Below are 27787 nucleotides of genomic sequence, written 5' to 3' on the forward strand. Positions count from 1 at the left end.
GAGAAACCGAGCCGCCGTCGCGTTTACAACACATCCACACACCCCCATAGGGTGTGTATAGTGTGTGTAGGCAGGAGAAAGCGCCGTGTTAGGAGTCCTTCGACTTTATAGAACTGGACGGTGGGCCGCGTTAATGGAAAGAGAGAGAAGGAAGGAAGGGGAGTCGCTGGACCGAACAGATATGTGGCCTATACAGCACATTTGAACAATCCACCCTCGTCCTTTTGCGACAGAAGCCGACTTCGTTAGGTGGCATAGTCGTCCGCAGCGAGCGCACCATTCGTCGGTGTCACTGCTGAGCATCTTAACAGACTGATCGCGTTCAACGCGGTGTACAACGGAGCCGTGTTGATCTACTGCTGCTGCTGCTCTTATCTGCATTTCTGGTTTGAACCACGTTTTATCCTCACCAAGCAGATTACCTCTTCGACCCAGGCTTCAGCGCTGTTTTATGGTATGTCTTGTGTTCGTTTACTGCAACTGAAAATTGTCTCTCAGACAAAATCCGGAGGACTGCAGTGAATACGGCTACGGCAAGACTGGGAGCGGTTGCATCGGGACACATTTTGGTTTTTGACGGTAGCTGTGGACTGTTACAAGACTGTGGATCACTGTCAGTTGAATCATAGAGCATCTTCTGAGACAGTTTAATCTTTGGTCGGAATATTTACATTTTGCTGATGGCTGCATTTTCATGACACTATTGCAGCAAGGAGTAAAACCAGTATATCTATTTTGTGCTTTATGCAGCTCAGCTAAAATGTAAACTCGCTGTTTTATTTATTCCCACAATTCCTTATTCATTATTAATTAGGATAAACACAAGGCCTTATTGCGGTATTCTATCAAAATGCCGGCCGGAATGAAGCCTCTTGAAAAGTTTTTAAAGAAACAGACCAACGCGCTGACTCGGGCTGGTGGCTTTGGGGATAAGGCAACTGGCACAGGGGCTTCGCGGCGGCGAGCCAGTCTGTCCCGTGTGGTGCCATTTTTCAGGGAGACCTCTCCCGAAAGCGGCCCGGCCCGCGAGGTGTTCAGCCCCGAAAGCGAAGAGGCGCCGTGTTGGCCCTCTGCCACTGCGGACATCAGGAGCCCATCTCTGTCCAGCGATGAACAGAGCTCTGAGGCGAGTTTGGACACGAGTTGGACCCCACTCCCCGCTGACACTCCGGAGAATCTTGCGCTGGCGCTTCTGGATAGTGTGGCGGGAAAGCGATTTGGCAACTGCACAGGTAAGATTCAATCATTTAAAAAATATACCATTTCCCGCCAGTGTCGCGCGTTACTGATAAGTCTGGTGCATTGGTAAAATGACCATGATTCCCCAATATTTCCTAGGATGTAATGAGCATCTGCATGCTGTAGCCTACACGTTCTATCCGTTTTACCCCTCCTTGTGTAATTGTGTAATGACAACTTTAATGCGTAAAAGATCAAAGTAGAGCGTAACTCTAACGTATAATAAGGTCTGAAATGATGTCGAAGACCAAATCAGAACACGAGTAGTAAAGAACAATTTGCCCAAGGCGAATTACTCCTCATTGGACCACTACGCTTCTCTGGATGTTACATAATAATACTAGTTATTCAGCTATTGCTGAGCGATTATGGAAAAATAACATTCATATGAGTGTGCGAGTTAACGTGGCGATACTCGCTTTCAATTGCAACCCATAGTAGTAATTAACGATAGGCCTATCTAGAGCTGCTAGATTTAGATTAAAATTGCCTTTCTGAAGTAGGGCAAATTTCCTTGGCATGTAGGCCTGCATAGTTTTTCTTTGAAAGCCATTTATCTTATGTTCAGGTCCACAGCTACCAGTTCACTTGATATTGTCATTAAATAACTTCTGTCGTCATTGCTTTTTATTACCTGTGTGCATACCTTTGTCGGGTATACAGGGGGAACTCTTTTAGCCGGGACATTCCTTTCTCAGACCTTGCCTGGGCTAGAAGGCAGTTTCACCAGTGTATATGAGAAAATAACTGAGGATTTCCAAGGTGCTTTCCTATCGCGTTTCCTTTAATAGCTGTCAATCTGTGAGCCCACTCAACCACAACTTCGTGTAATATGGCATATGACATCTGTGGTTTGAAAAATGTCATCAGGTAGGTATGAGCATGTTGCATGCACCTCAGCAAGGTTTATATTTCGTAACACTATCAATATATATATATTTTATTTTCTAATAATAATTCTAGTCTGCTGTGCTGCAGCAGGACTAGTGCACATGTGCAGTGAAGTGTTATTGTGAAGTAACCATGGAAACTACAGGGCCCTGAGAAGTATGGCTGTGCATAAGAGCCAGTGTGTGGGAATGGTACTGTATGTGAATCCAATAGACTGACAAGTAATTTCCTGAGCTCTGCGGTATTGTAGCCTTCTATCACAGATTACTTTTGCTGCTCTTAATGAGGATGTAAAAAGAAATGCTCAGTTTGAAATTCCTCTACCATGACTTGGGCTACTATTATAAATGACTCATGCAAAATGTACTTTAGGGCCAAGGTGCCTGCTTGTCACAGGGCTTCATAATATAACCAATGGAGAAAGGACAGAAAAGGCCTGAAGCATTTGCATAGGTCATCAGTGATGCAGAGTTTGCCTCATTCTGTTTCAGCTGGGGAAACATGTTGTCCTGCGTGCAGTCTTGACTGTGATCCTGTCTTGGTGTTTTCCAGTAAACCCGTTCTAGAATCACGCTTTGACCTGGGGTGTTGTGCATGAGGTGTCTTTGTTTTTTCAGGTCAGCTCAAGATACGTGTCAGGAAATTAACATTCTTGCTCTGCCCCACTCACGCTCCCTTTCTGCCATTTGCTTTTGCCAAGTACTCAACTGATTTGTTGATGTGGGCCATAACTGTCATCCAGTGGCTGAAAAATAGAAAATAGAATAAAAAAAAGATTACTCATAAAAGTTTGTTGTTTTTCTTGTTCACGTGACTATAATAAGTGTCAAAGATAAATAATTGTCTTTAGTGTCCTTTTAAAAAATAATTCACCTTTCTCTATCCAGAGACATTTGAAGACTTACTATACTGTGTATTTGACGGTTGAGTTGTAAACGTCTCCTGTCTAGCCTGTTCCTTGGAATCTTAAGCCTTAATAGCCTCCAGGCATGGCTGTCATTTGCAGTGCTGTCTGTTATTATGGAGGTCTGAGAACATTTGAAAAAGTGCCACTAATCCCAGATTAGCTCAAGACTCCTAGATTGGCTCTCTCATCCAGATCTGCTGCAGTGAATCTTTGGATTAGATATTAAAGAGGATAATGCACTTATCCAAACCACATGCCTTAAACTGCTTTCCAATCAACTGTACACATTACTGTGGTGGCATTTTTTTAAACTTTGTTTCAAAATTTTCTTAGTATATACATGGGAATGCTACATTATGTGATGCCCTAGAGTTACATCTTTAACCATTATACTGGGGCATAAACTAGCTCTCACAATAGTGACAAGTGGTGCAATTCTGCAGACCAGCCACGTCGCCAGCCAGCGATGGGGCAAAAAGTTATGAGGTTCACATCAGGTCGCATGTGGCAGGTTGTTGTGCAATCACTACCTTTTGCACTCCCAGTGCCATCAGAAAGCAGAAGACGTGTCTGCAGCTAACATGTTGGGGCAGGTTTTCAGAGGACGACTTGAGAAAAAAAATACACAACAGTGCACGCAGCCCTTTGACAGGGGGCAAGTCCCTTGGCTTGGCAGCGCCAGCTGGGACTGCACTCGGACTTTCCCGCCAGCGTGTGCAGTAAGAGGAGTGTTTTGCCCCCGCACACTTCATGTGTAGGAAGCGGCATGCTTTGGCTGAGGCAAGTCCATGCGAACCTGGGTGCTTTACAGTAGAAGCTTGCACATTTACTATTATCTGTGTGAGTTGTAATAACCTTAATTGCTTTCCCAGGGTATTGGTTACTTCATTTGAGTTGGCTGGCATGGGGGGGTTTATCTTATCCTGTTTTCCTGCTTTCTGGGAAAGACCTAGATTGCTGTGCGTCATTCTTCCAGTTCAGGTGTGATTCAGACTGGAGGTGTTTGTGATTGGCAGCCGTGACATCGGGAAGCCATTTTGTCTCCTGCTCCCATGCATTTTTATTTGTCTGCGGATTTTCCGTGTCCCTGACCACTGCATTTAAAGAGTGAACACCTATGTGCTGGTGCTTCGGAAACGGCTCAACTCCGACAAGCCTGTGTGCTAAATTAACTTGCCGCTTACTTGGTACAGCTACAGTGCACTCAGCGGTTCTGTGAGACCAGGCTAATGGATGATGCTAATCAGGTGTGCTTAGATGACACTCACCTGTGCTTTATGACAACGAGCTGAGTCATGCTTGCCTAATCAGCCTAAATAACGTGAGTCTCCGCTGGCCTAAGAACCATTCGGTTGAGCCCCACCAAACTCTCTTTGCAGCACTTTTCAGAATGTAGAATGATCTTCAGATGGATTCCTGAGGAGCCTTTGGCAAGCTTGGAAAGTGAGGAAGACGGACAGAGAGAGAGAAGTGGAGGGATGCAAGTGCCAGCGTGAGAGAGCGGTCGCATGGCTCTGTGTGGGAGGAATGTTGCTTTTTTCACAGAAGCGTGAGGGATTAGGAAGAAATGGCTGCCCACTCTCTGGCCTCTCTTTGGAGGGCTTTACATAATGTCAGTCTTTCTTTCTCTTTCTCTCTCTCCTTCTCTCCCTTTTTCTCCCTGGTTGTGCCCACTCACTCTCTTCCTACCTACGCACCTGGGCTGCATTTTGCCAAAAAGATGGAATGGAGGCTCCCTGGGCCACTTCTCCTGACCGTGCGCAATATGAATATGTGTCACTTCTGTAGTGTTTGTGTGTATGTGTCAGTGCTTTTTCTTGACATATGTGAGAGTATTATTTATTTATTTATTGGGGAGGGGGTTTATTTTGGGTGCTCTTTCTCACATGTATGATTGTTGTTTTTTGCAAGGTGTTTTCTTGTTGTTTGTGGATACTTGCCTTCATGAGTGCTGCATGCTCCAGTGTGAGTGTGTGTGTGTGTGTGTGTGTGTGTGTGTGCGTGCATGCATGTGCATATGTGTGTTTCTCAAATGTGCCTGTGTGCAAAAGAGCTTCCCTTTAGACACAGCACCTGTTCACATGGCAACCAGCTCTCTTTCCTAGGGAGGAGGAGGAAGAGGAGGAAGAGGGAACAGGAAGGAAGGGAGGCTGAGCAGTGAGGGGAGCGTGCTCCCTGGGGACAGGTCTGGCCCTCTGGGCATGGTGGGACCGTGCTTAGCTAAAGTCGGAAAGAGGCCAGCCCCAAAAGCGCATGCGCCCCTGTTCCAGCTTCCTCCAACTCGCTCTCACTCATGTGCTCTCTCAAACATGGAGATTGGGTTAATATATCAGAAAGGAGGGCACTTTCACCCACCTCGATAAACTCTTTTTCCCACACACACACACACACACACACACACACACACACACACTGTGCTAAAACAGCACTGCAGTGGGGATGAGCCAGTCCTCCACCATGGCAAATAGACCACGTGATGGCCCTTTGAAGTGACAGCAGCGGTTGCACTCTTTTTGCCACCCCATAGCCACATTTAGCGCACATCCACATACACAAACACACACACATATGCACACACACGCACGCACACATACATACACGCAGATGGCCCTCAGCTCCCGGATCAGTGCCGAGACCGACAGCCCTAATAACAGCCTATAGCATAGCAAAGCCGCCTCCCTGCTCTGTGTGGGAGAGAGGGATGTGATTAGCACGCAGTCATCGGAAGAAACAGTCGAATGTGTGCACTGTGAAAAAGAACTCCATCTCTGTGATTCAGGCTTGCTAGGACAGAAGGGTTTTGAATTCACAAACACCAAATACTGCAAGCAGAGTGGTTCTTCTGCTGAACAAGGGAGTAGCCTAATCTTTGGGTGAAAAGTTTGGTATATATCCTTTCTTAAGAGCAGACACTCCAGATAGAAGCAATTTGTTTCTTCAGTTGCGTTCTGTAAGGGAGCCATTTTCAGTGTCAGCAAGCTTTTCTTAGAGTTTCCAAACTCAAAAGCAAAAGTGAGAACTTGTATGTTATATCATCCTTTCATCCAAACACCTTCAGGGCTCTGACATTCCATCTTGCACCTGTCACAGAACAAATGAACCAGATTTATCATGTTACTTGATACTATACAAAATTATAATAGCGTAGAAAAAACGCGTTAGGAAAAAGGAACGGCTTAAGGTCAAAGCTCACTGAGGGCAATAAACCCGAGTGTAAACAGCAGTTTGGCTCAAAAAATACTGATCGAAGATCAGAGAGCTCAAATGAACCCTCTCAGAGTCCAAAAATGCCCATTATTATTTTCCTAAGGAACACAGGGCTACGTTTTGGAAATCATTTGTAACCCAAGCTTGTGTCAGACATATCTGGGTGTAATGAGACCTGTAGCAGAAGTGCGGTTACTGTAGAAGCCAAAAACAGCTTGCAACTGTTCAGTGCTCTTGTGCAGCCTTACTCCTTATTTCCTTATTATAATCATTATTTTTAGTAATCAGCCACCTCTTAATTATACATACTACATAACATAGTCATATGCTTATATTTTCATTATCAAACAGGTATAGTGTTGTTATAAAGATGGCAGTGATGTGTTTGGTGCAAAGATCCCCAAGGAACAGTTAAAAGAATCGAGGAAGGGTTCTCATGTCTAAATGGATGCATGCGAATCTCGGAAACTTGTCAGGAACTGTTTTTTTACCAACAGTGTTGTCCGGAGGTCTTGTTAAGTGACTTGGTAAGTGATGGGCCAGTGCATTATCATAAAACACTCGATTAGGTCCATTACAGTATGAGCCCTGCGTTAGTCTACAGGTGTCCTTTTATAATCGTCTACCACAGGCCAAATCTTAATCATAACCAGAAGGTTGGTCTCTCATCCATCATGGAATCTTAAACTTCTGCCTGAGTGAATCCCTTACCCTGAGCTGGCACTGACTCACTGGTACTGACTGACTAGGCCATCGTTGTGTTGAGTTATCCGGTCACTTTAAGAGGCAGCAATGAATAATTAATGATAGCTCTGCTTAGATACCAGTTCATTTTTTAAATCGATGTTGTTTAAAGAGACATGGTAACTTTGCCAGATCATTTATTGTTGGTATACAGTGTTTTAAGAGTCATTGTGTTAGCACAAAGTGACTTTAAGATAAAACAAAACTAATATATTATTAACTAATATCTAATATTGTGAGGGTGGTGGAGTGAAACGTTTTTCTTAAGCTGCCTTTAGCTAATAGGGTGTCGTTACCTCTAGACGTGGTTCAGGGATGTTTATGAGGCAGGGCAAGTTATGTACATTTACCATAGAACACAACATGGCTCCACATGGATACGTAAGTGGAGTGTTTCATTTAAAACTCCTCCTTTTGGATTGGCATGGTAGAAGACAAATGGTCCAGAATGAGATGTTATGTGCTGATTCCAGACACCACTTTGCCCATGTTAGTGTTGATGTTGATTCTGAAACACTGGGGCCACTCTCGCTCTCTACAGATAGGCTATGGTTGAGGCCACATGTATGTCCTTGGAGAGAGGCAAAGTGGAAAGTAGGACACATGTACACACGGAGACGTTTGGGCCGTGTGTGCCGCGTAGCGTCAGAGCATGTTTAAAGCTGGGAGGTTCAGATGACATATTTAGCAGAAGCGATTAGATAAGGTCCAAGGTGATTTTGGTTTCTGTGTGCTCCGTGTGTTAAGTAGTTTTTGTGAAGTGTTTCAGGGAAGACTGGGATGAGGTACTTGAATGCTGGGTTTTCATGCCTGTTGCTCTTTTAGAGGAAGTGCTTGATTAATTTTATTGGCGCTTGTGATGTAAAGTACAATGCAAATACTGAACAATTTAAAGCAGACAATTCTCACTTATCTCTGAGAGTGCAGTCAATTGTGACCTACAGACTGCAGTATTAGTGTGTGCCCACTGTAGGCAAATGTGTGTGAAAGCAGATTCATTTAGTCATCTGTGGCTGGTTTGCATGGGTGTTGCCTGTTGTGTCTGTGTGCGTGTGTGTGTTTATTTTCAATGTATGGTATTGTGTTTTCTGTGTGGTATTGATGCACTAATGCTGCACACTCTATGGTATTTGTAAGTATAGAACTGAATAGTAAGATTGTATAGTATACAAATAAATATATATTATATATATTGTTCTTATCTAATGAGATAGTGAGTTGCCAAGTCATGGCTTGCTTGCAGCAGACAGAAGGCTGTAGTGGTGATCAGGGTGTGCAGGGGTCGGGTCTATGGGCGTGTCCTGGGAGCTGGTGGGTGGGTCTGCGCCCAGACATAAATGAACTGGGTTAGGCCAAAACCCAGGCTGCTACTATATTAGGGAAATAGCAGTGCTATTTATGCTGGAGGGTATTTTAGGAATTTCCAAAAGTTTGCATGATATTTACACTCACGTCTTCCGTTATCTGAAGGATCCTGACGTACATCCACCCTGCACAGACACAAGCTGCGTAACGTGTTTGGTTCCAGACTCGGACTGTAATGAATAAGAGGCCCTTTCATGTCCTCCAGAGACTGTGGAGAAGTAGTCGTCACCACTAGCTGTGTTTTCGTTAAATCGTGTCACATGCCCAGGTGACAGGACGTGGAGCTCGAACGGCCGAAGAGAACAGCCAAATGAGAACAGCCAGAAGGGAAGAATTTGGCGGCTCGAGATGAAACCGATATGTGACGCTCTGGAGATCTCGCACGCACATTCTCTCTCTTTCCCAGGCACACACGAACACACTCTCCCACACCGTCTCCATGTCTCACTGCCTCATGTGAGGTGCAATGCAAACGAGGGAGAGATGAAGAAAAGAGAGAGAGAGAGAGAGAGAGAGAGAGAGAGAAAGAAATAGAGAGAGAAAGAGAGATATGGAGGAAGGAGCAAGAGTGTGAGTAACAGGGTTCACATATGATAAGGCCTCCATGGTAACGGCTTTTCTATCACACTTTTGTATAACCCTGCACTGCTGAAATCTCCGCTTTGGATATCCTGCTGATTCCAGTCTTGGTTTACGGCGGTCACCGTTTTCCCATCATGCAATGGTAAACTTACTGTCCTCCAGGCTGAAAGGGGGATCTGCGAGATTTTGTTAGCGGAGTGACGTGACTCCCCACCCCCCTTCTCCACCACCCACACACAGGCCACTGGCAGGTGTGCGGTTATGGTTTGAGGTGCGTCACGTGTCGTGTGCTTGGTCTTGTCCAAAGCCTTCCCTTCTCCTCATCCTCGGAGGGCTGTATGTTGGCGCTGGTATTCTCGAGCCACGACTAAAGGAGCGGGAACCGCTTTGGCTCTGTGTTGTGTTGGCAGAGTTGACCTCCTCCCTCGCAGATGTGCATTTTTCTCGTTTCAGAAGTGGGCTCGGTACGTGTGTATATATGCATGTACGCATGCGGCACCTGCATGCAAATGCAGACGCGGTATGTGCTGATATATGCTTTGGCTTCCGTGTAAGCGTGTGTGCATCTGTCTGAGTGTGCTTGTGTGTCCGTTTGTGTGCATGTGCGTCTTTGTGAGTGTGTGTGTGTGTGTGTGCATGTGCGTCTTTTTGAGTGTGTGTGTGTGAGTGTGTGTGTGTGTGTGTGTGTGTCTGTAAGTGTGTGTGAATGCGTGGGAGTGCGCCGCATGTGTCTGTGTGTGTGTGTGTGTGTGTGTCTGTAAGTGTGTGTGAATGCGTGGGCATAAGAGGTTCACTGCACTTAAAGCGCTGTCATAATGGAGGCAGGTGGGCAGAGGGAAAGAGCCGCGGATGACAGAGCGAGATGGAGAGTGCGGGCCAGACGACGGGCTTTTCTCTCAGAGACAGGCAGAAGCCCCTCATTCCCTCATTTCATTTCATCAGAACTTTGTTGCTTACCTTATTCACGTTGCCAGGCTGAAATGTATTAGTCAGTCAGCGATAATTAGGCTTCTCAGAACTATATGACTGTATATAAAATAGTCTTTGAAAGCAGAGGCAGTATTTTTACGTGCCATGCAAACTTCACATATTTGTTAACTGGTTTTTGATTTTGATGGTAGAGCAGGACCGAACCTTTGTGCAAATTTATTTAGTGTGTGTGCTGGGCTCATTGCATTTGCTTACCTGACATGAGTCTGTTCATGAAAAGAAGCTAAAAATATCTCTTCACACATGTACGTAAACAAAAACAACAAAAAACATACATAGTCAGATTCTTAGTGTTCCTCAGTGGCACACTACTTTTATAATGCATGAACTGTCATTATTACTGAATTGTAAGTGACAGTTAATTTTGGGACCAGAAGGAATTAAAAAAAAACTTTTTTGGGTATACACACGCACACACACACACATGCTGGCTCAAATCTGAGGGACTAGACACTATCAGAGGTGTTAATTCACCTCATCCACTCTGCACTCACTCTGTCCTAGTCATTCTCACCCTCTCTGGCACTTTTCTACTGACTTCAAACTTTGCATCTCCTTTGGATATTGTTGTGTGCACTTTAAGTTATGCTGCATCTGTACTCTACAGTCTGTACTTACTTTCACTCACTCCATCTTTCGTTCTGTCATCCTGTAGCCATTTAAGGCAATGTCGCCTTGGCAACCGTGGGAAATTTGCAGCTGCAAAGATGTGGACAGGGCCCCAGCCGACACGCCCACCATGACACTCGCACACAAGTGTGCATACACTCACGCACATGCGCACACACACAAACACACACACACACACACATACAGAATGCATGTTTGGTCAGCTATACAAGCAGGCACAGAGACAGAATAGGAATTTGCAAAACTCTTTCAGTTTGCACTTAAATGTTAACGCTGAAATGCCTTTACTCTTTATATAAAATCAGTGGAAATGCTCACAGCTTTTGGTATTCACAAATCAACCTCTATCACCCCTGCTCAAATACACACACACACACACACACACACACACACGCACACACACACACACACTCACTCACAGGTCTCCTCTCACCTGTATGGCTGAAGTCTTTTGACGTCAAAGGAGCTTCTAGTCAATTCAGAAGGCAAGTCTGAGCATGTTGGGAACATCTAGCAACCTCACACACCTGCCAGCGCCCTCCTCCAGGACACGCCTCGCCCAGCCTGCGCACCCGCCTTTCTACCAGCACCAGACCAGAGAACCAGAAAGGAAACAAATTAGTAGCCAAGTCGTGATTTCTTTGATTTTGACAAAATGTTACATGTCTGTTTCGCTGATCTGATGTTTATGACAAATCTAATAGTTGGTGGAGTGCAGTGGCTGATCGTGTTTTTACGATGGGCTGGTTCGAGGCAGCTCGGATCGAAAGCTCTCTAACGGCATGCTGTTCCTTGAGTAGTGGACAGGAGCTTGTCCCTTCCTGGTCGCTTTCTCTGCAGGTTTTTGTGTACTCTGGGAAGGTTCCACTTCTCTCACCTGCGACCTACTTTTCCCAAGCTGATGTGTTCATTTCCTGCCTGCCTTTTTTTTTTTGTTTTGTTCATTTTCTAAGTGGTAGGCATGTGTTCTTTTAATTGATGATGAATATGCCATCTAACCCAGATACATATGCATAATTCTGACAGCTTGGAGAGACTGTTAGACCTTACTGACACGGTAAATGTGTGCTAGCTCAAAAGCCAATGGTCAATTCAGTTAGTTACTAATGTTACTATAAAGTGGATCCCATGTAACATTTAATTGTTGTATATAAAGTGTCTATGATGGTATCTGTCTGCTGCTGGGTCTGTGAAGGGCAGTGCTGCTACAGAAGGGGATGGAGGCGCGTCCTTCGTTATTATACATGCAATCGCAGGAGTTCACTCATGAATCCTTCTGTCCTTGGGGTTTTGAAAACAATCTGTGACAGTAGTGAAGGTGAGATCCAACCTCTTTCACAGTCCCAGACTGCGTTGGCATGCTGCCATTTGATTTCACGACTAGCCAAGCAGGTGCAGCGGTGCGGAGGTGTGTGCTTGTGCACAGTGCAGCTCTGAGTATGCGCTAGACCTGGGTTCAGGAGAGCTCCCTCTGCAGCTCCTGGATCAGGAGAGCTCCCTCTGTAGCTCCTGGATCAGTAGACCTCCCTTTGCAGCTCCTGGATCAGTAGACCTCCCTTTGCAGCTCCTGGATCAGTAGGAGCTCTGCAGCTCCTGGATCAGGAGACTGCCCTCTGCAGCTCCTGGATCAGGAGACCGCCCTCTGCAGCTCCTGGATCAGGAGACCTCCCTCTGCAGCTCCTGGATCAGTAGAGCTCCCTCTGCAGCTCCTGGATCAGTAGAGCTCCCTCTGCAGCTCCTGGATCAGGACAGCTCCCTCTGCATCATGAACACCTGCTCATGCAGTTACACTTTTGCATCTCTGTGATTTAGGATGATTAATTCTCTCTCTTTCTCTTTCTCTTTCTCTTTTTCTCCATCATTTTGCAGAAATCCTCCTAGATGACTTCATGTTGACGCACCCTATCTTCTTGGCATCTGACAAGTTTCAGCAGGTCTTGCTTCAGCAGTATCCTTCACCATGGCGTGGGTGCGCTTAGCAACCGCCTCTCTACAGCCATGGAAATATTAACAGAAAACCTCTGCAAGACGTTTTTGCTGTGCCAAAAGCCAGTGCACACACGAATTTGGGGGCGTTTTAGTAATGGACCAGTAGCAACAGGTTTCATTTCTTTCTGGTATTATGTGAGGAGTTGGATTATCTGTATAATAACTTTGTTACTGCCCAAGATTTTCCTCATCTGAAAATCTAGTAGGTGGGAGGTCGGCTAGTATTAGTATTTAAACAAACAAGCCTTGACCCTGAATTGCCTGAGAAGTTAGAACAGAGCATCTAAAGCAGCTGAGAATTCTCAAAACACCGGCTGGTTAAAAACAGGCTGCTTAGCCCTGGAGGGACCAGCAGTCATTCCAGGAGCAGACAAGCTCTTAACGCCTCGCCGACACGGGGAGGATAGTTCTCTCCACCACAGGCTTTATGCTCTGTGGCAAAACGCTCATTTGACCAACCTCTGGCAAGCGGAGGCTGGCTAATTATCACAATTCCTAAATATTTGTGACAAAGGTACATTGTATGAGTATGAGGTTTGGGCTTGTGTTTACATGTATGAAGAGAGGACAGTGTAGATGCCCCCCCGGTAAGACTTTGGGGAGGCGGGGGGGGGGGGGGGGGGTCTGGTCTCAGAGCACAAAGCCAAGCCACACTGGGGGGTGGGTTGTTTTTTCAGACAGCCCCAGTGTGTGGGTGTGGCTGTGGGAGGGGTCATGTTTGTGCTCTAATCACACCCCTGGTAAGCTTCCCTGATTGCTATCATCATTTCTCTCTCTCTCTCTCTCTCTCTCTCTCTCTTTTCCTTCCTAGCCCTCTCACTCCATTTCTCTCCCCCTTATCGTACTTCTTCCACGTGTCTCTCCAGGTCTGAGCTGGACATAATCCAGCCCTAATCAGATCTTTTGTTGTGGGAACACGTCTGCTTCCTGCTGAGGCCGTAGACAAAGGGAAACCCCCTCGGCCCACTTCCCTCTCGCCATCTCTGATTGGATTAGCTCTAAAAAAAAAAAAAAGAACCCCTCTCTTTTACTTAGCAATGATGGCTCTGTCAGCTCAACACACACACATTCTTCCCCTCTGAGCGACTGAGAGATCAAAGTCCTGCTCTGTGCCGTGGTGAGCCGGCTTGCTGTGTGCTGCTTTGCGGGCCAGGGGGTCAGCTCTAACCTGGCGAGCATAGCTCACCCACTGCCCACTGCATTCTAGCACAGAAGTGGCAGTAGCCAGAAATATAGAGTCACTAGATCTGGAATGTCATCAAAGGCAGCTCATGCATGTGTACTGCCTGGCCATTATGAACAGGAATAGTGGTTTTAAATGTGGACAGGGTGTTGGGGAGTGACTCTTTAAATAGACCTGAAGGGCGCACCAGGAAAAAATTAAGGCTAGTCCACTTTAGTTTGGCCTGAATTTAGGTTTCTGTTGTATAAATATACTGGATGTATGTGCATCTATGTGTATATTTTCTGAGTGATATCCTTTGTACACAACTTTGTCTCCAGAGACCTACAGATGTTCTAATCATAAAAGAGGGCACAAACCGTTTATCTAATTGATCTGCGGAAGTTTGTTCGAGTCACTAGGGAAAGTCCATATAAAGTATGGCCTATATGTCTGGGAGTTAGTGCTCTTACAATAGAGTACCTGCCACTAAGACGAATGAATGACTTGCAGTGCTTTGTCTGTAGGGGGAGGAAACTTTGTACTTCTTGCAGTCTCGTGGCAAAGGCCTGTTAATAACAAACTATAGAAGAGGAGAAGAAGAGTGTGTGTGTATGTGTAGACATGATGGGTGTGTTCTCTTGGCTTCAGCACTTCTCCAAGGTTGTAATTATGTTGGTGTGCTGGCCACATGCAGTTTGTGTTTTTCCATCCCTGCTTGTGTGTGTGTTAAGTGATTGGAGACTGGCTGAATCCTGTTTTGTAAGTGTCTGCATGTGCACATGTGTGATAGGTGCTATCTGTCTGTAATTATGAGGTCCTCTGGTCTATATGTTTATATGGCACACAATGGAAAATTCATACAGGCAATAGTTTGTGTGTGTAAGTGTTGCACTCCTTGACCCCAGGGTCAGGTTTGGAACAGAGGCCAGGCAGGGTGAAGGCTGGCCCAGCTGGGACGGCGCAGAAAGGAAACAGGCTGTGCTCAGCGTGGCCTTCCGCTACCTGGACACGTACAGAGAACTACTCCAGGAGGAGGGCGATGGCTGCAACAGCTTCCCGAAGGTACACACACACACACACACACACGTGGACAGACGCACATACACAGACACACGCGCACACATGCTCACACACATACACGTGCACACATAACACATCCAACTGAAAAGTACTCTAGAGGCTTCAAGTGTTTATCCTGGCAGGAGCCTATCAGGGTTGCCATGGTAACAAAACTAAGCAACACCTAGGTTGGAATTGTTTTGGCCAGGCCTTCTGAAACTCTCCAGTAAATGTGGATGGGCAGGCACCTGTCTCCTCCAAGTTAGCCATGCCCAGTGAGACTCCTAGCAGCACCCTGCCTCTCCTGCCTGCCTAGTTGTTCCGGATTGTTGCCCTAATCGCACTCTTTCTGCAGGACCTGTACCTGTGTGCTGTGCAAGACCTCAGCCGTTTCCCAGAGCTGGTGGAGGACGTCCTGAAGCTCCAGCGCTGGACCGAGATCCTCCACAACCCGTGAGTGGTGTACACCAGAGCAGGTTGGAAGCCTGTGAGCTGGGCGTGAATGAGTAGGGGGTGATGCACAGGGGCCACGCCATACTGTGAGATCTTCATTAAAAGACAAAGACGTATGGAGTTCGTTAAGCCCTTTATGGGCCATTCAGGATATAACTAGGTTGGCTATAAAAGAACAGTCAAGCCAAATATCCCTGAGTCCTTTTTGTAGTAGCACAGTAGCAGGCACTAAACCCCCCAGGAAACACACTGTAGCCTATTATGACCTGAAGTAGCTAATTGGAAAAATACTTGATGCTTTCCATATGAGACTGAGCTTAGACTGGGTTGTTAAATCCCCTCTTCCATCTAATGAAGCCTTTAAATCCTTCTTTTATTTTTTACATTTAACAAGTGAAATGAGATAATAACAACACAAAGCAGAAACCCTCTGCTGGTTGGCATATTTATACATAGAGTATATACTTGGGAAATGTTTGCATTCGGCCGTTTCATGGGCACTGGTTCAGGAAGCATTTCTTAACGTGCAGTTAAGCACTCGAACCTGAGAGCTGCTCATCGCCAAGCAAACGTACTCCGCCCTTGGAGAGGTTTGTCATTGCCCTGCTTTCTCGCTGTCCTGCGTCCCCAGGGCGGAGGAGGACAAGGACTGCCGAAGGAAGCAAGTGCGTCCTCTCTTCCGCCACTTCCGACGCATAGACGCCTGCCTGCAACCTCGCGAGGCCTTCCGCGGCTCTGACGAGAGTGAGTTCACCTCCGACACCCACAACACTGTTTATGGCTTAAGCTTCAGAGACGGCAGAAGAAGACAGAGCTCTTCTCCGGCTCTTAGTTCATGGTCGAGTTCTGGTGTACACTGTCAGCACTTAATTAGTCCAAAGCTATCGAAGCAAAGGACCAAGCCGGGTGCTTTCCCAGACTCTAATCAATAAGCAATCCAAAAGAGGAAATAGCTCTTGACCTCACTGCCAGTGACCTCATCTGGCCTATTTTTTAGCATAGATATACGACCAGAGGAACAAATAGCAAACTGCTGCACTGAACCAGTACTGAAGCAGTTTCTTTTGAGGTCATCTTGGTCTGATAGTCTCTAAATAATGTAACTGCATTAAAAATCACCTAGGACACAGTGTGGTATGGAGAAGACTTTAACAAAGCTACCTTGTAAGCAATAGGAATGCAGTGAGGAGATTGCTGATGGTTAGCTGGCTATCAGCACAGGCCAGGGGGTCTGAGTCAGCAGGTGTTTCCTCTTCGCAGTCTTCTGCAGGGTGTACACGCCGGACCACTCATACGTGACCATCCGCAGCCGTCTGTCGTGTCGCGTGGGTGAGATCCTGGCCCTGGTGCGTGAGAAGCTGCAGTACAGTGAGGAGCAGCCCACCCAGCCAGCCAACCTCATCCTGGTGGCCGTCACCTCGTCTGGAGGTAAGACCCCACACAGGGGTGCCCGTGGCCTGATCATGACCCCGCCTCTGTTCAGCGTTCGTTCCCTCCCACTTTCGAACCATTTGTAAGAGCCAAGCTCAGGGGACGCCAGTCATGTACAGCATGTATCTTTCAGCATGTGAAGCACAGCAGGCAGTTGAGCGTTTGTGGGAAGTGTTGGGCTGTACTTAGCGGCGTGCGATGAGCAACTAAATGTCACATGACACGTGGTGCTGTGTGTGTGTGTGTGTGTGTGTGTGTGTGTTGTGCACGTGTCCTTATTCAGAGAAGGCTGTGTTCCGCCCCAGTGACGAGGCTGTCTTCACCACCCTGGGAGTCAACACCCACCTGTTTGCATGTGAGCCTTCGGAACTGGAGAGCCTGGTGAGAGGCAACGTGGGTGGGAAGCTCACTGAGTGCAGTGGGAGGGGTTTGAGAAAACGGGTATATGCATGCAAATATCATGCAAATATGCATGTAAAGATGAAAATCAGATCAACCAATATAAAATACACATGCTAATATACTGTAGCTGCTAGCGAGAGAAGGCCACAGGTCCCCTATATTAACATTGCACGGTTTGGACTTCTCATTAGCCATGCTTGATTGAACTGTTTCTCTATGGCTGTTCTACTGCAATGGGAAGTTCTGATAAGGAGGTGTCCCAGACTGACTTTCTAGCCCTGTGTATTTCAGGGAGTTTAGGGATTAAGAGAAGTTCAGGGTTTAGTTGAAAATAAGGCATTTGATAAGGCATGTTTGTCACTGCTATTGTTAGATTAAATGCTTGGTATGTGCTACGGTTCTCTGTCCTAACACATTCATGGCTAATTGTTTGCCAGTCAGGGAGGCAGACAGTGAGCGATGACTGTGTTGATAAGAACCAGATAAACACAGGCTTAGACACTTAGCCATGCAGTTTCCTTCTAGCTGCATACCATGTTGGATGTTTGTGGGGTTCTCATCTCCCTCTGTATGGTTGTGTCCATCAGATGCCCCTGCCTGAAGAGATCCACTGGTCACCGGGCGACAGCAAGCTCCATGACATGAGTGCAGAGGAAGTAGCCAATCAGCTGGTGGTGTTTGACTGGGAGCTGTTCAGCTGTGTGCATGAGGTGAGGAAATGCATCTACACACTCCAGTCCAGTCATTTGAATGTAAACATTCAACACTCACTGTTTGTGCCTAACTTTGTTTCGTGTGCCTGAATGCTGGCCATGCGTTTGAACAGGTGGAGTTTGTGAGTTATGTGTTCCACGGGGAGGAGGCTCGATGGCGCCCCCTCAACCTGGAGCTGGTATTGCAGCGGTGCAGCGAGGTACAACACTGGGTTGCCACGGAGATCCTGCAGTGCCAGTCGCTGCCAAAGAGGGTACAGCTACTGCGCAAGTTCATCAAGATTGCAGCTCTGTAAGAACCTCTGCCTGTGTGTGTGTGTGTGTGTGTGTGTGTGTGTACACGCACATGTACTCGCAGATGTATTTTTTGGACATACAGATATATTTTGTGTGCACACATGTACTCAATACATACATTTAAACCACAGGCCATACTGTGTGTGTGTGTGTGTGTGTGTGTGTGTGTGTGTGTGTGTTTGTGGGGAGAGCCACACTCATTAATGTAAGTTATTGGATGTCAGGTTTCCAGAGCATGTGCTAACAGCCCTGGTTGGGTTCGGTTGTAGGTGTAAGCAGCAGCAGGACCTGCTGTCTTTTCTTGCCGTTGTTCTGGGGCTGGACAACCCTGCAGTTAGCCGCCTACGCCTTACCTGGGAGGTGAGCATCAATCTCTCGCTCTCTCTCTCTCTCTCCCTCCCTTTTTATTTCTCACTTTCATTTTGCCACTCTCTATCTCTTGCTCTCTGTGCCCATCCGTCTGCCTCACTTGCTCACTCACTCGCTCAAGTAGGTGCACACACATATATACACATACTTCTGCCTTTTTTTGTATGAGCTGAGTGTTATTTCTGGCAGAGGCCTGTTGTCATGGCAACCTATCTGACTAAGCAGTACCTTTCAAAAGGAAACACTTCTCATGTGTACCTTTCTATTTCAATAGCAAGCTACGTATTGCTTAATCCATCATTTTCTTGCTTCTCCTTCCTACCTGCAGTTCACATTACATACACACATATTTATTTCAGCTGAGGTGAGGTCTGTTTTTTTTGGTTTTTTTTCCTGAAAATTCTGTGCAATTTTTGACAGGGCTTGCCAGGAAAGTTCCGCAAGCAGTTCCAGCAGTTTGAGAGCATTGCGGTGAGTTTTCAGTTGCGGTAGGCCATACCACATTCCTCTGAGTTCAAGACACAGGAGAATGGTAAGACCTTATTTGTGTGTATGTTTGTGTGTGTGTGCTTCAGGACCCCTCCAGGAACCACAAGTCATACAGGGACCTGTTAGCCAGTCTGAGGGCCCCGCTCATCCCATTTACCCCACTGCTGCTCAAAGGTGAGCTTCTGAAAACACCCACACAGATACATTCACACACACTCAAACATACACGCACACGCACACACACACACTCAAAAACATTCATGCACACTCAAACACGCACATGTATTCGATATACATTTGAATCATGTTAACCTCTTCACATACATACCACATAAACACACCTACACACATACTTTCACATACCTATAGCCTATTGATTTTATACTGTAGGCACCATGCAGGCATATTCCCTACACACACACAGACACATTCACATGCATACACATAGAGCAGAGGTCATGAAGCCGTGTGCTCCCGTGGAGCTGCCTCAGTAATGCAGCTGTTGTCCAGATGCAGTGCCATAAAGCTTCCCCGCCACTGCCTGACTAGAAAGCAACCAAACAGGCCCTGCTAGTATAATTAACACCCTGCTGTTCTCGGTGCACTGCACAGGCAGGATTGCCTTCCCCTCTGCGCACCCCTCCTCGCCTCAGCTGTGCGGCCTGTGGTGTGCTAGACAGATGCACATCACGCCACTGCATGCACGGGGGGCCGCTCCTCCAGCTTTTCTGGCCACTCCTGCTCCTCCACCTCCTCCTGCACGTGAGCCAAACTCTCCTGCCGATCAACTCCGTGCTGGCCTTCACCGAGCTACGGCACCACCTTCACATCGGTCTCCTTCGCCTCTCTCTCTCTCTCTTTCTCTCTCCCCGCCTCTCCGTTCACCTCCCTTTCAGCTCCTTCTAACTCTCTTCCAGAACCCTGTCAGGGTCACCTGAGCGTCACACTCTGCGGTGTTTCTCTTCAGCGCAGCCGTACCCCGGCCTGTGCAACCAGGCACCTGCCCCCTCTCGTTTTGCAGATGTTATTGTTTTGTTGATGTGGGAGTGCTGCCCGTTGTCTCTCCTCATCACCCACATTGGGTTTCTGAAGCCTATGACACTACATTGCTGTATATAATGCAGTATGGACAATTTCAAGAGCTTATGCTAGTGTAGGTAATGGCGTCGGGTTGGAGTTGAGTGAGCCAGAGCACACACTTGGAGCAAAGGCAGTCGCCTGGGGCTCTTTTCTTCTCCTTTGTTACGTAACTGAAGAGTAGGAGAGAGCTGCAGAAGCTGTGTGTGTATGCGCTGCTATCTTCCTGTTGAGCAGATGGAGCTCAGGTTCTGCGACAGATTTGGGGGGCAGTAATGCCACTCCAATATTTTTAAAAAATAAGAATAAATGGTTGGGTCCATTTTAGAACTTTGCAGACTTGGAATGTCTTGTGCAGTGAGCCTTCGGCGAAGCTGATACATCATTGGCGGCTGTTGCAGATGTTGAACATGCATATTAAGGCTTACTGTTGTATTTCTAACCCCGTGGTTAGCACGGGGTAACGGGGTCATGACCTTGGCCATGGCGAACCTGCTGGACCGCTCCCTGTCTTGTCTCTTTGTCCTCTTTTGCATTCTGAACAGGCGTACTCTCGTTCTGTCCGCCTCTCTCCACTCGTTCTCTCTTTTCATCTGGTGGGTGAGCACCCTGCTGATCCCCTGCAGGGGAGCAGGCGCTTGTACAAGCCACTGCTGCCATGTCATTACATAACCATTCTTTTAACTGTAATGCCTGCTTTTCTCTTTCTCTCTCTCTCTCCCTCCCCCCTCTCTCCTTTGTAGACCTGACCTTCCTTCATGAGAGCTGTAAGACGTTCCATGGGGAACTGGTTAATTTTGAAAAGATGGTGAGTGTCAAAGGCAATTTGTGTACACACACTCTCACACGGTCACACAAACACATAACCACATACATTTACATTATTTGTAAACAGTGTTCATACAAACCTCACACAGGAAGGAGCAGATCTCTAATGATGATCTTTTCTCCATATTTTCTGACAAGGCAGATTTTGAAGTTTTGTTTTATTTTTTCTTCCAGCATAAAGTGGCGGAGATGGTGCGCAGCATCAGGCGATACAGGAGCGCTCAGCTAGGTAGAACGATCCCAGCCTCGCACACAAACACATACAAACACACACACACACACCCACACTCACTCACACCCATGCACACATATCCACACCCACACTCACTCTCACACCCACACCCTCACACTTTCACGCGTGCTTCCACAAACACATACACACACTCACATGTCTCCCCACTCATACACAAATATACCCATAGACTAACATTCTTAGAGACATACAAACCCGTCAAGTATTACTGCAAAAAACAAAAAACAAAACCATTCCCACCACCAAGTAAACACCTTCACCACCAGGTAAACACCTTCATACAGATATGCATGCATGCACGTACACACACACACACACCCCTACACGTGCATACAGTCACCCATCTGTCTGGCTGTGTTAATTTAGGGGGAGTTTGCCCCACCCTGCCAAATCCCATCTGTCTAGAACATCACAGGCCTGAAGGCCAGGGAAGCAGCTGCATGCATGCATGTGCATACACACCATCAACATAAACAGTTGTACACACAAATGTTTTAGGTACAGCTATCACATCTGTTTTTGGCATTTATTGTTATCTCTAGTTGTTCTGGTCCTTGTGTATGTAGACAGAATTCCATTCATTCTTATCTGAGACCAGTATGCAATCTCTTTTGGGATAATTCATCTTGGGATATAGGAGCAGGAGGCTCTTCCCAGATAATCCAGGGGGCCACTCCAGGTGCAGCTGTGCGCCTCTTAACACCTATTTTCCTCCTTTCATATCTGCATTTGAGATCAAACCAATGAGACAAACAACTGCAGAGGTGCCATGGCAACCATGACATCACCGGCAGCAGAAATGCCCAAACTCGTCGTGTACACCCACGCTGGCAAAGCACTACTCTGATAATAATACCTGCTAATACTACCTGCTGCACCATAACAAATCTTTGTATCTTCACACCCATAGGAAATATTTGCTTTCATTCCATGGGGCTTCTCTTGCTCTGATATGGAGTGGTGCTGCATCATTCAGCCCTTAAATCTCTTACTCTGCTGAACACCTGAGTACATGAGGATGGCCATGATCTCGTGTTCTTAATGAAAGCTGTCGAGCACAGCTCCCCAAGGTTGTGCCTTTCTAATCCAGATAGGTGATGTTCTAGACTGCGTGATTCATCTGGTATCCGTAACTGATTTCCTTCTGTCCCGTTCTGGGGCATGTGTCTTGTAAATCAGATGATGGAAAACCCAGTGATTCCGCTCCTGAAACCCGTGTTACTGCTCTGCCGCACAGAGAGATAGGCGGGAGCTGCACCTTCCAGCATCTAATGAAAGACAGCAATATCAGGGATGCATGTATTAGAGGAGCAGACCAATCTCCCGTGGCAGTAAATGAGTGAAGTAATGTCAAATGAGACCCACATCTGTAACGTCATTTGTCTTCACAAAGGATCAAGATCATAATGTTGGACTGCAAACTGATGCCAATATATTTTAATCAAGTCTCCTCAAAAGGGAATTCAGTTTACATTATACCTTCTCACTGAAAGCTTTCTCCATTAAGAATCTTAGCTGTGTAGCGTAGCTCAGGTTTGAGTATTGGGTTAATTTAATGTAATCATCTGAGCTTTTCCCACTTCATCCAACTGAGTGGACGGAATTTATTGGTTTCCATGGAGGGCAGCAACACTGAGTTAAAGTTAATTACTTCCGGACTGGTGCGGAGAGGAAGACTTTTCATTGCAGCAGACTATCGCAAACCAGGCAATATTGGTTGTGTGGATGTTTCAGAGTAAACAGATAAATAACAGACCTTGCATTTCACTTGCAGTGCACATGTCTGGTTGTAGGCTGTCATTCTCTGGCTTTCTGGGAGATTTCCAGCTTTCACTGATGACACATTATGGATGTGAGGAAGGCAGACAGCATCAGTCTGGCAAAAAGCCTCCAATTGTGGCCACTGGCATTTCAGGCAAGTGAGGCCCACCTCTCCCTCAATGGCCTTGAACTTTCAGATGTAACTCAGATGTAAGCGTTAATAGCTCTGTAATTGTCTATAATGTGCACTTGGTGTGCAAAATCTAAGAAAGAGAACTCTTTACTGTTGCATCAAGTGCCTTTCCTTGAAACGTCTATGGATGGTTTGTGTTAGCCAGGCTAGGTTGAGCCGTAGCAGAATGAAGAAGTGGTGGATGGGTTAAAATGTTTGTAAACTAGGGGTCGACCGATATGGGTTTTTAAGGCTGATGCCGTTGCTGGTATTTAGAGAGCAGGGCGACCGATGGCCGATTTATAAAGCTGATAACACAAAATATTATGATAAAATACAATGTAATTAATTGATAATAATATAAATGATACACAAAATTGCTGAACATTAGTTAGTTATCGTCTGCACTCTGTCTGCAGGACACTTATTTTAAATACAAAAAGGTATCAACTAAAGGAATGTCCACAGATAATAAAAAACAGCAGGGTGCGTGAGTTATAGTACTTTTTCACATACTGTTATATTTGTTTGACAGAGTAGGTTACAAGCCAAATAGCCACGCTAAGCAATCAAGCACATAAAAATACTTTGTTTGCACAGCTAGCTCATATCATCCAATAAGTAACTAGAGGTGACAATAATGTGAAAGAACGGAGATTTTTTCCCTTGTATAGTTGAGCTAATTATTTCAAGCTGGTGCACGCGCAGACACGCACGCACACAAAGAACATATGTTAGCTAGAAGTCCAGAACGTTCGTTCCCCAAAACGTTGTTGACAAGTCGGTAACGCCAGCCTTCATAGTCCCGTTATCGTAATCCAACAAGTTAAATGTCACATTAGCAAATGCAACCGAATTTAACTTACGTTGGGTATCTTATATCAATCAGATCAGTCACTTATGACAGCATATTGTTGAGTTGAGATGAGAACAAATGATTTTGAGCCCTGTAAGATAGCTAAGTTAGCTAGCTAGTTTAACTGGTTAAAGGCTTGTTAACATTACAATTCCCAAATAACATTATTCGCCTTTTCTCACTAAATTACTGGAATCAACCTAATTATATAGACAGTAAACGTTGTATCTGTCATTAAGCGTGACAAATTAAATAGATTAAGCTTTAAAAGATATTAAAGTTTCACCGTTTTCTCTGGAAACGTTACATCCTTTATTAGCACGCACTATCTCACAACACCCACTTATGTGTGCCTGTAGAATGGCGACATTGACACATTGTTCCACAGCAGCCACACTAACGGATTATCTCAAAATCGGCCGGTTGGTACATCGGTCGACCACTATTGTAAACAGCCAAAGCTGATGGTATGTAGCATGAAGAACGAGAAAAGCACAGGGCCACAGGATGAATTGGAAAAGTATATTGTGAATTAAAGTAGACATGGGAACAACACCAGTGAGGACTTCATGTTGGCCTGTGCTGTAAACAACAAACAAACACCCCCGCTAACTACGTATTACTCAACTGCTGACTTTCCTACCCAAAATAAAATACACACAAAGGACAGCCGCATTCCTAACTGCCAGACTACACATAAACATGTACAAAACCTACTTCTAACACAAACGGCAACCAGCTCTGCACCTGGTGTGTCATTATATACAGTATATACAAAAAGGGGTATAAATGTTGGGTGGAGACAAGACTATTTACAAATGATACAAATTAAACAGAGCTACTAAAAAGGGGCAAACAAATCTCAGAATGTGAAATCACAGCAACAGCCAGTCACAATGTGAGTGAGCTCTAGGCTGAGAAAACAGCATGTACCTAGGTCCTGTTGTTGTACCATGAAGAATCACGTACTGGCACTGCCAGACAGGCCCATGGATCAAACTCAAGGAAGATCAGACAAAACACAGACAGTAATGAAATTAGGGTTGGAATTCCAAAACCTAGAGGATTTGAAAAGGCAGAACAGAAATGGCACACACAAAACCCCCAACACACACAGTGGTGGACCCAGATTAGTGTACAACTGCAACATCTGTGGTGGGTGCCTTGTGACCAGAAACTTTTGTGAGAGTCTGGGGCAGAGCTGGAGCTGAGCTGGATTTGCAGAGTTGTTTTTTTTTCACAGATGAGACAGGACAGTGTGGAGGTGTTCATAGTGCCCTGTTCCTTTCAGTCAGCACATTCTCTCTCTCTCTCTCTCTCTCTCTCTCTCTCTCTCTCTCTCTCTCTCTCTCTCTCTCTCTCTCTCTCTCTCCCTCCCTCTCTTAAGCATGTTGTAGCAAAGGATGCTGAGCTCCTTCAGTCAGTTTGACCTGTGTTTGTGTGTGTGTGTGTGTGTGTGTGTGTGTGTGTGTGTCTGTTGGTGCAAGAACTCTGAGCATTTGTACATAAATACCTCCACCCCATGGTCAGGTTCAGCATTTCATCAGTCGTTGCAGATGATTTGATCGTGAGTAAAGTGCTGCCACCTAATGGTGATTCTGGGGTGATTGACTCAGTCTAGAGACTGGCAGACTCTCCTCGTGTTACAGACTGTGTTTGATGACTGGTATCAGAGGTACTTAGCAAAAAACATGTGTACACTTATCACCATCCTAGTAGATTAATCTTTCAGCCCTTTCTCCTCCCCTTCTCTTGTTCTCCCTTGCTCTCTCTCTCTCTCTCTCTCTCTCTCTCTCTCTCTCTCTTTCTCTCAGTTATGGAAGCTGAGCCCTCCCCCTCTCACCTCCAGACGAAGGCATACGTGCGGCAGTTGCAGGTCATCGACAATCAGAATCTGCTTTTCGAAATGTCCTGCAAGCTGGAGCCCTAAGACGTGATGGGCCATGATCATCTCTCTTAACATACCTACCAAGCCACTCCCTTCCTCTGCATAAACCCCAGCCAGAAATGCACTTTGGCCAGTGTGCAAGTTCCTTATAGTCTGTCTCTTCTGCTCCATCACTGCTGGACGTCTGGATTGACTCATGTTAATGGAGCAGATGGAGCTGGTCACAAAAAATGACAGGAACTCTTGCTGTGTGAGCCTCAATGTTCAGGATGCTACGGAATGCTCAAACAGAGCTAAATGTCACAGTACACGACTATCCACATCTAAAATGTATATGGAGACCTGTCATGCTCTATTAATAATCTGTCTGTGTGCAGCGTTCCAGTTGTTCTGCCACTGAATATAGCCTTTATGTTAGTGTGAAGGAAGCTTTCCATAAGACGCACCTCATGCCGATGGGCTGCGTTTGCTCTCACCTTTACCTTCGTGGAATTTTTTTGGTTTGTATCTTTTGCTTTTCATCATGTTGGCGAAGTCTGTCCAGTCTGCACTGCCATCTGCTGAACTGAACTGAGTGTGATCCGAGCGGATCGGGTCATCCGAGCGGATCACACTGCTTGTGCTCGGGCATTTCCTTCAGATGTTATAGAGACGCGGGTCCTGTTTTCACTTCACCTCTTACCTCACACTAAAGACCCGCTGAAATATTTGACAATCTGACCTCTCGGACTCGAACCTCTCCCCCTTTCTCCCTCCCCTCTATTCTCCCCAATCAACACAGGCACTTACTGGATTACACCCCTTGGGCAGCAGCATTCAGCTCTGCTCAGAACATCCTCCCAGCTGGTTTTTCAAAGCAGAGGTCTAACCCCAAGGCCTGCTCCTTCGAGGGCCGGCCTCAGCCCACCCCCAAGCCAGTTTCAGCCCTTCCCCAGGCCCTAAGCTGCTCAGCCTCCCTGTTTGTGCACAACATGTTAATGCTGCAAGACATCCGCACAGATATGGGATGGCAGATTCTTCAGGAGAACCCGTTTAACACACGACAGGCTCTAATTTCTGTTCAGCATTCATCTTCAGATCTCCACTTCTAGCCTATGAGAAGCATTGAAAATATTGTTTTCCAATTTTGGTTTGTTTCAAGTTTTAAAAAAACACTGTATTAACCAAACTATTAATGGCAAACAAAGAGCAAACTGATTAATTATCAGTTAATATACAGACACAGAAGTAACTAATTAATCGGTTAAACTATTGGGTTACACACTACTACTTTTAGACTAGGAGTTGACCGAACTGCAGCAGTAAACAGTGTTCTCAATTACAGATCGTCAGGTCATTTCCCTCCACAAATCCTAAGCTGAACCATCATAAGCTATAAGGCAACCCTAAACTTAGACAGGCCGCTGTGACCCGCCCCATATGAGATGGAGCCATACGGAACCCGACCCTCTCAGGATTTCTTCCTGGGTCAAAGACCTTTGCAGAGGCCTGTCTGCAAGGCCTTGGTGTACATAGTTGATGTAAATAGCTAAATAAATATGAAGACTCTATTTTATGTATGAGCTATGAGATGGACACTCAAGGAGAATATTTGTTTTGTAAATCTGAGGAAACAAAACTGTACATTTTAAAAGTGAAGATTGAGACTGAGTCTACTGTCCGCAATGGAATAATTGTACAACTTCTTGGTTTTGTTGCATTGCGGTTTTGATTTTGTTCCTGTTCGTAGTGGATGACGTGTATATATTCTGGTTTTGTTGCATTTCCTTGGTTTTGTTCAATATTTGCGACTGATAAATTGTACAGCATGTATTTGGTTTAGTTGGATTTTGTTTTTAGTTTTTTAAAAGCGGGTATTCTCTGGGTGTTGTTTTTGGTTTTTGTACAGAAGTCCGTGTTTACAGTGCGCTCCTCTGAAACGCAGACATGTCCAATAAGGTGAGAGGAAGGTGTGGCAGGGGGAGGCACTGCACCACCTTCATCTCCACCTAAGACAAAAACGCATCTCAAATAAAGCCTCTTCTGATGAA

The 27787-nt window shown here is 45.9% G+C and overlaps 1 protein-coding gene across 1 annotated transcript; it reads left to right on the forward strand.

Annotated features, from left to right (window-relative positions):
• rapgefl1 (Rap guanine nucleotide exchange factor (GEF)-like 1) lies at positions 1-27787 on the forward strand. The gene is made up of 15 exons (XM_026997870.2): positions 1-1232; positions 12425-12503; positions 14621-14771; positions 15124-15221; positions 15853-15965; positions 16482-16649; positions 16936-17033; positions 17642-17764; positions 17881-18059; positions 18334-18424; positions 18854-18904; positions 19009-19096; positions 20743-20807; positions 21002-21056; positions 25684-27787. Exons 1-15 carry the CDS (start codon positions 851-853, stop codon positions 25797-25799), a joined length of 1857 nt encoding a protein of 618 aa, XP_026853671.1. The 5' UTR covers positions 1-850; the 3' UTR covers positions 25800-27787.

The sequence above is a fragment of the Electrophorus electricus genome, chromosome 1, assembly GCF_013358815.1.
Source record: "Electrophorus electricus isolate fEleEle1 chromosome 1, fEleEle1.pri, whole genome shotgun sequence".
Lineage (NCBI taxonomy): Eukaryota > Metazoa > Chordata > Actinopteri > Gymnotiformes > Gymnotidae > Electrophorus > Electrophorus electricus.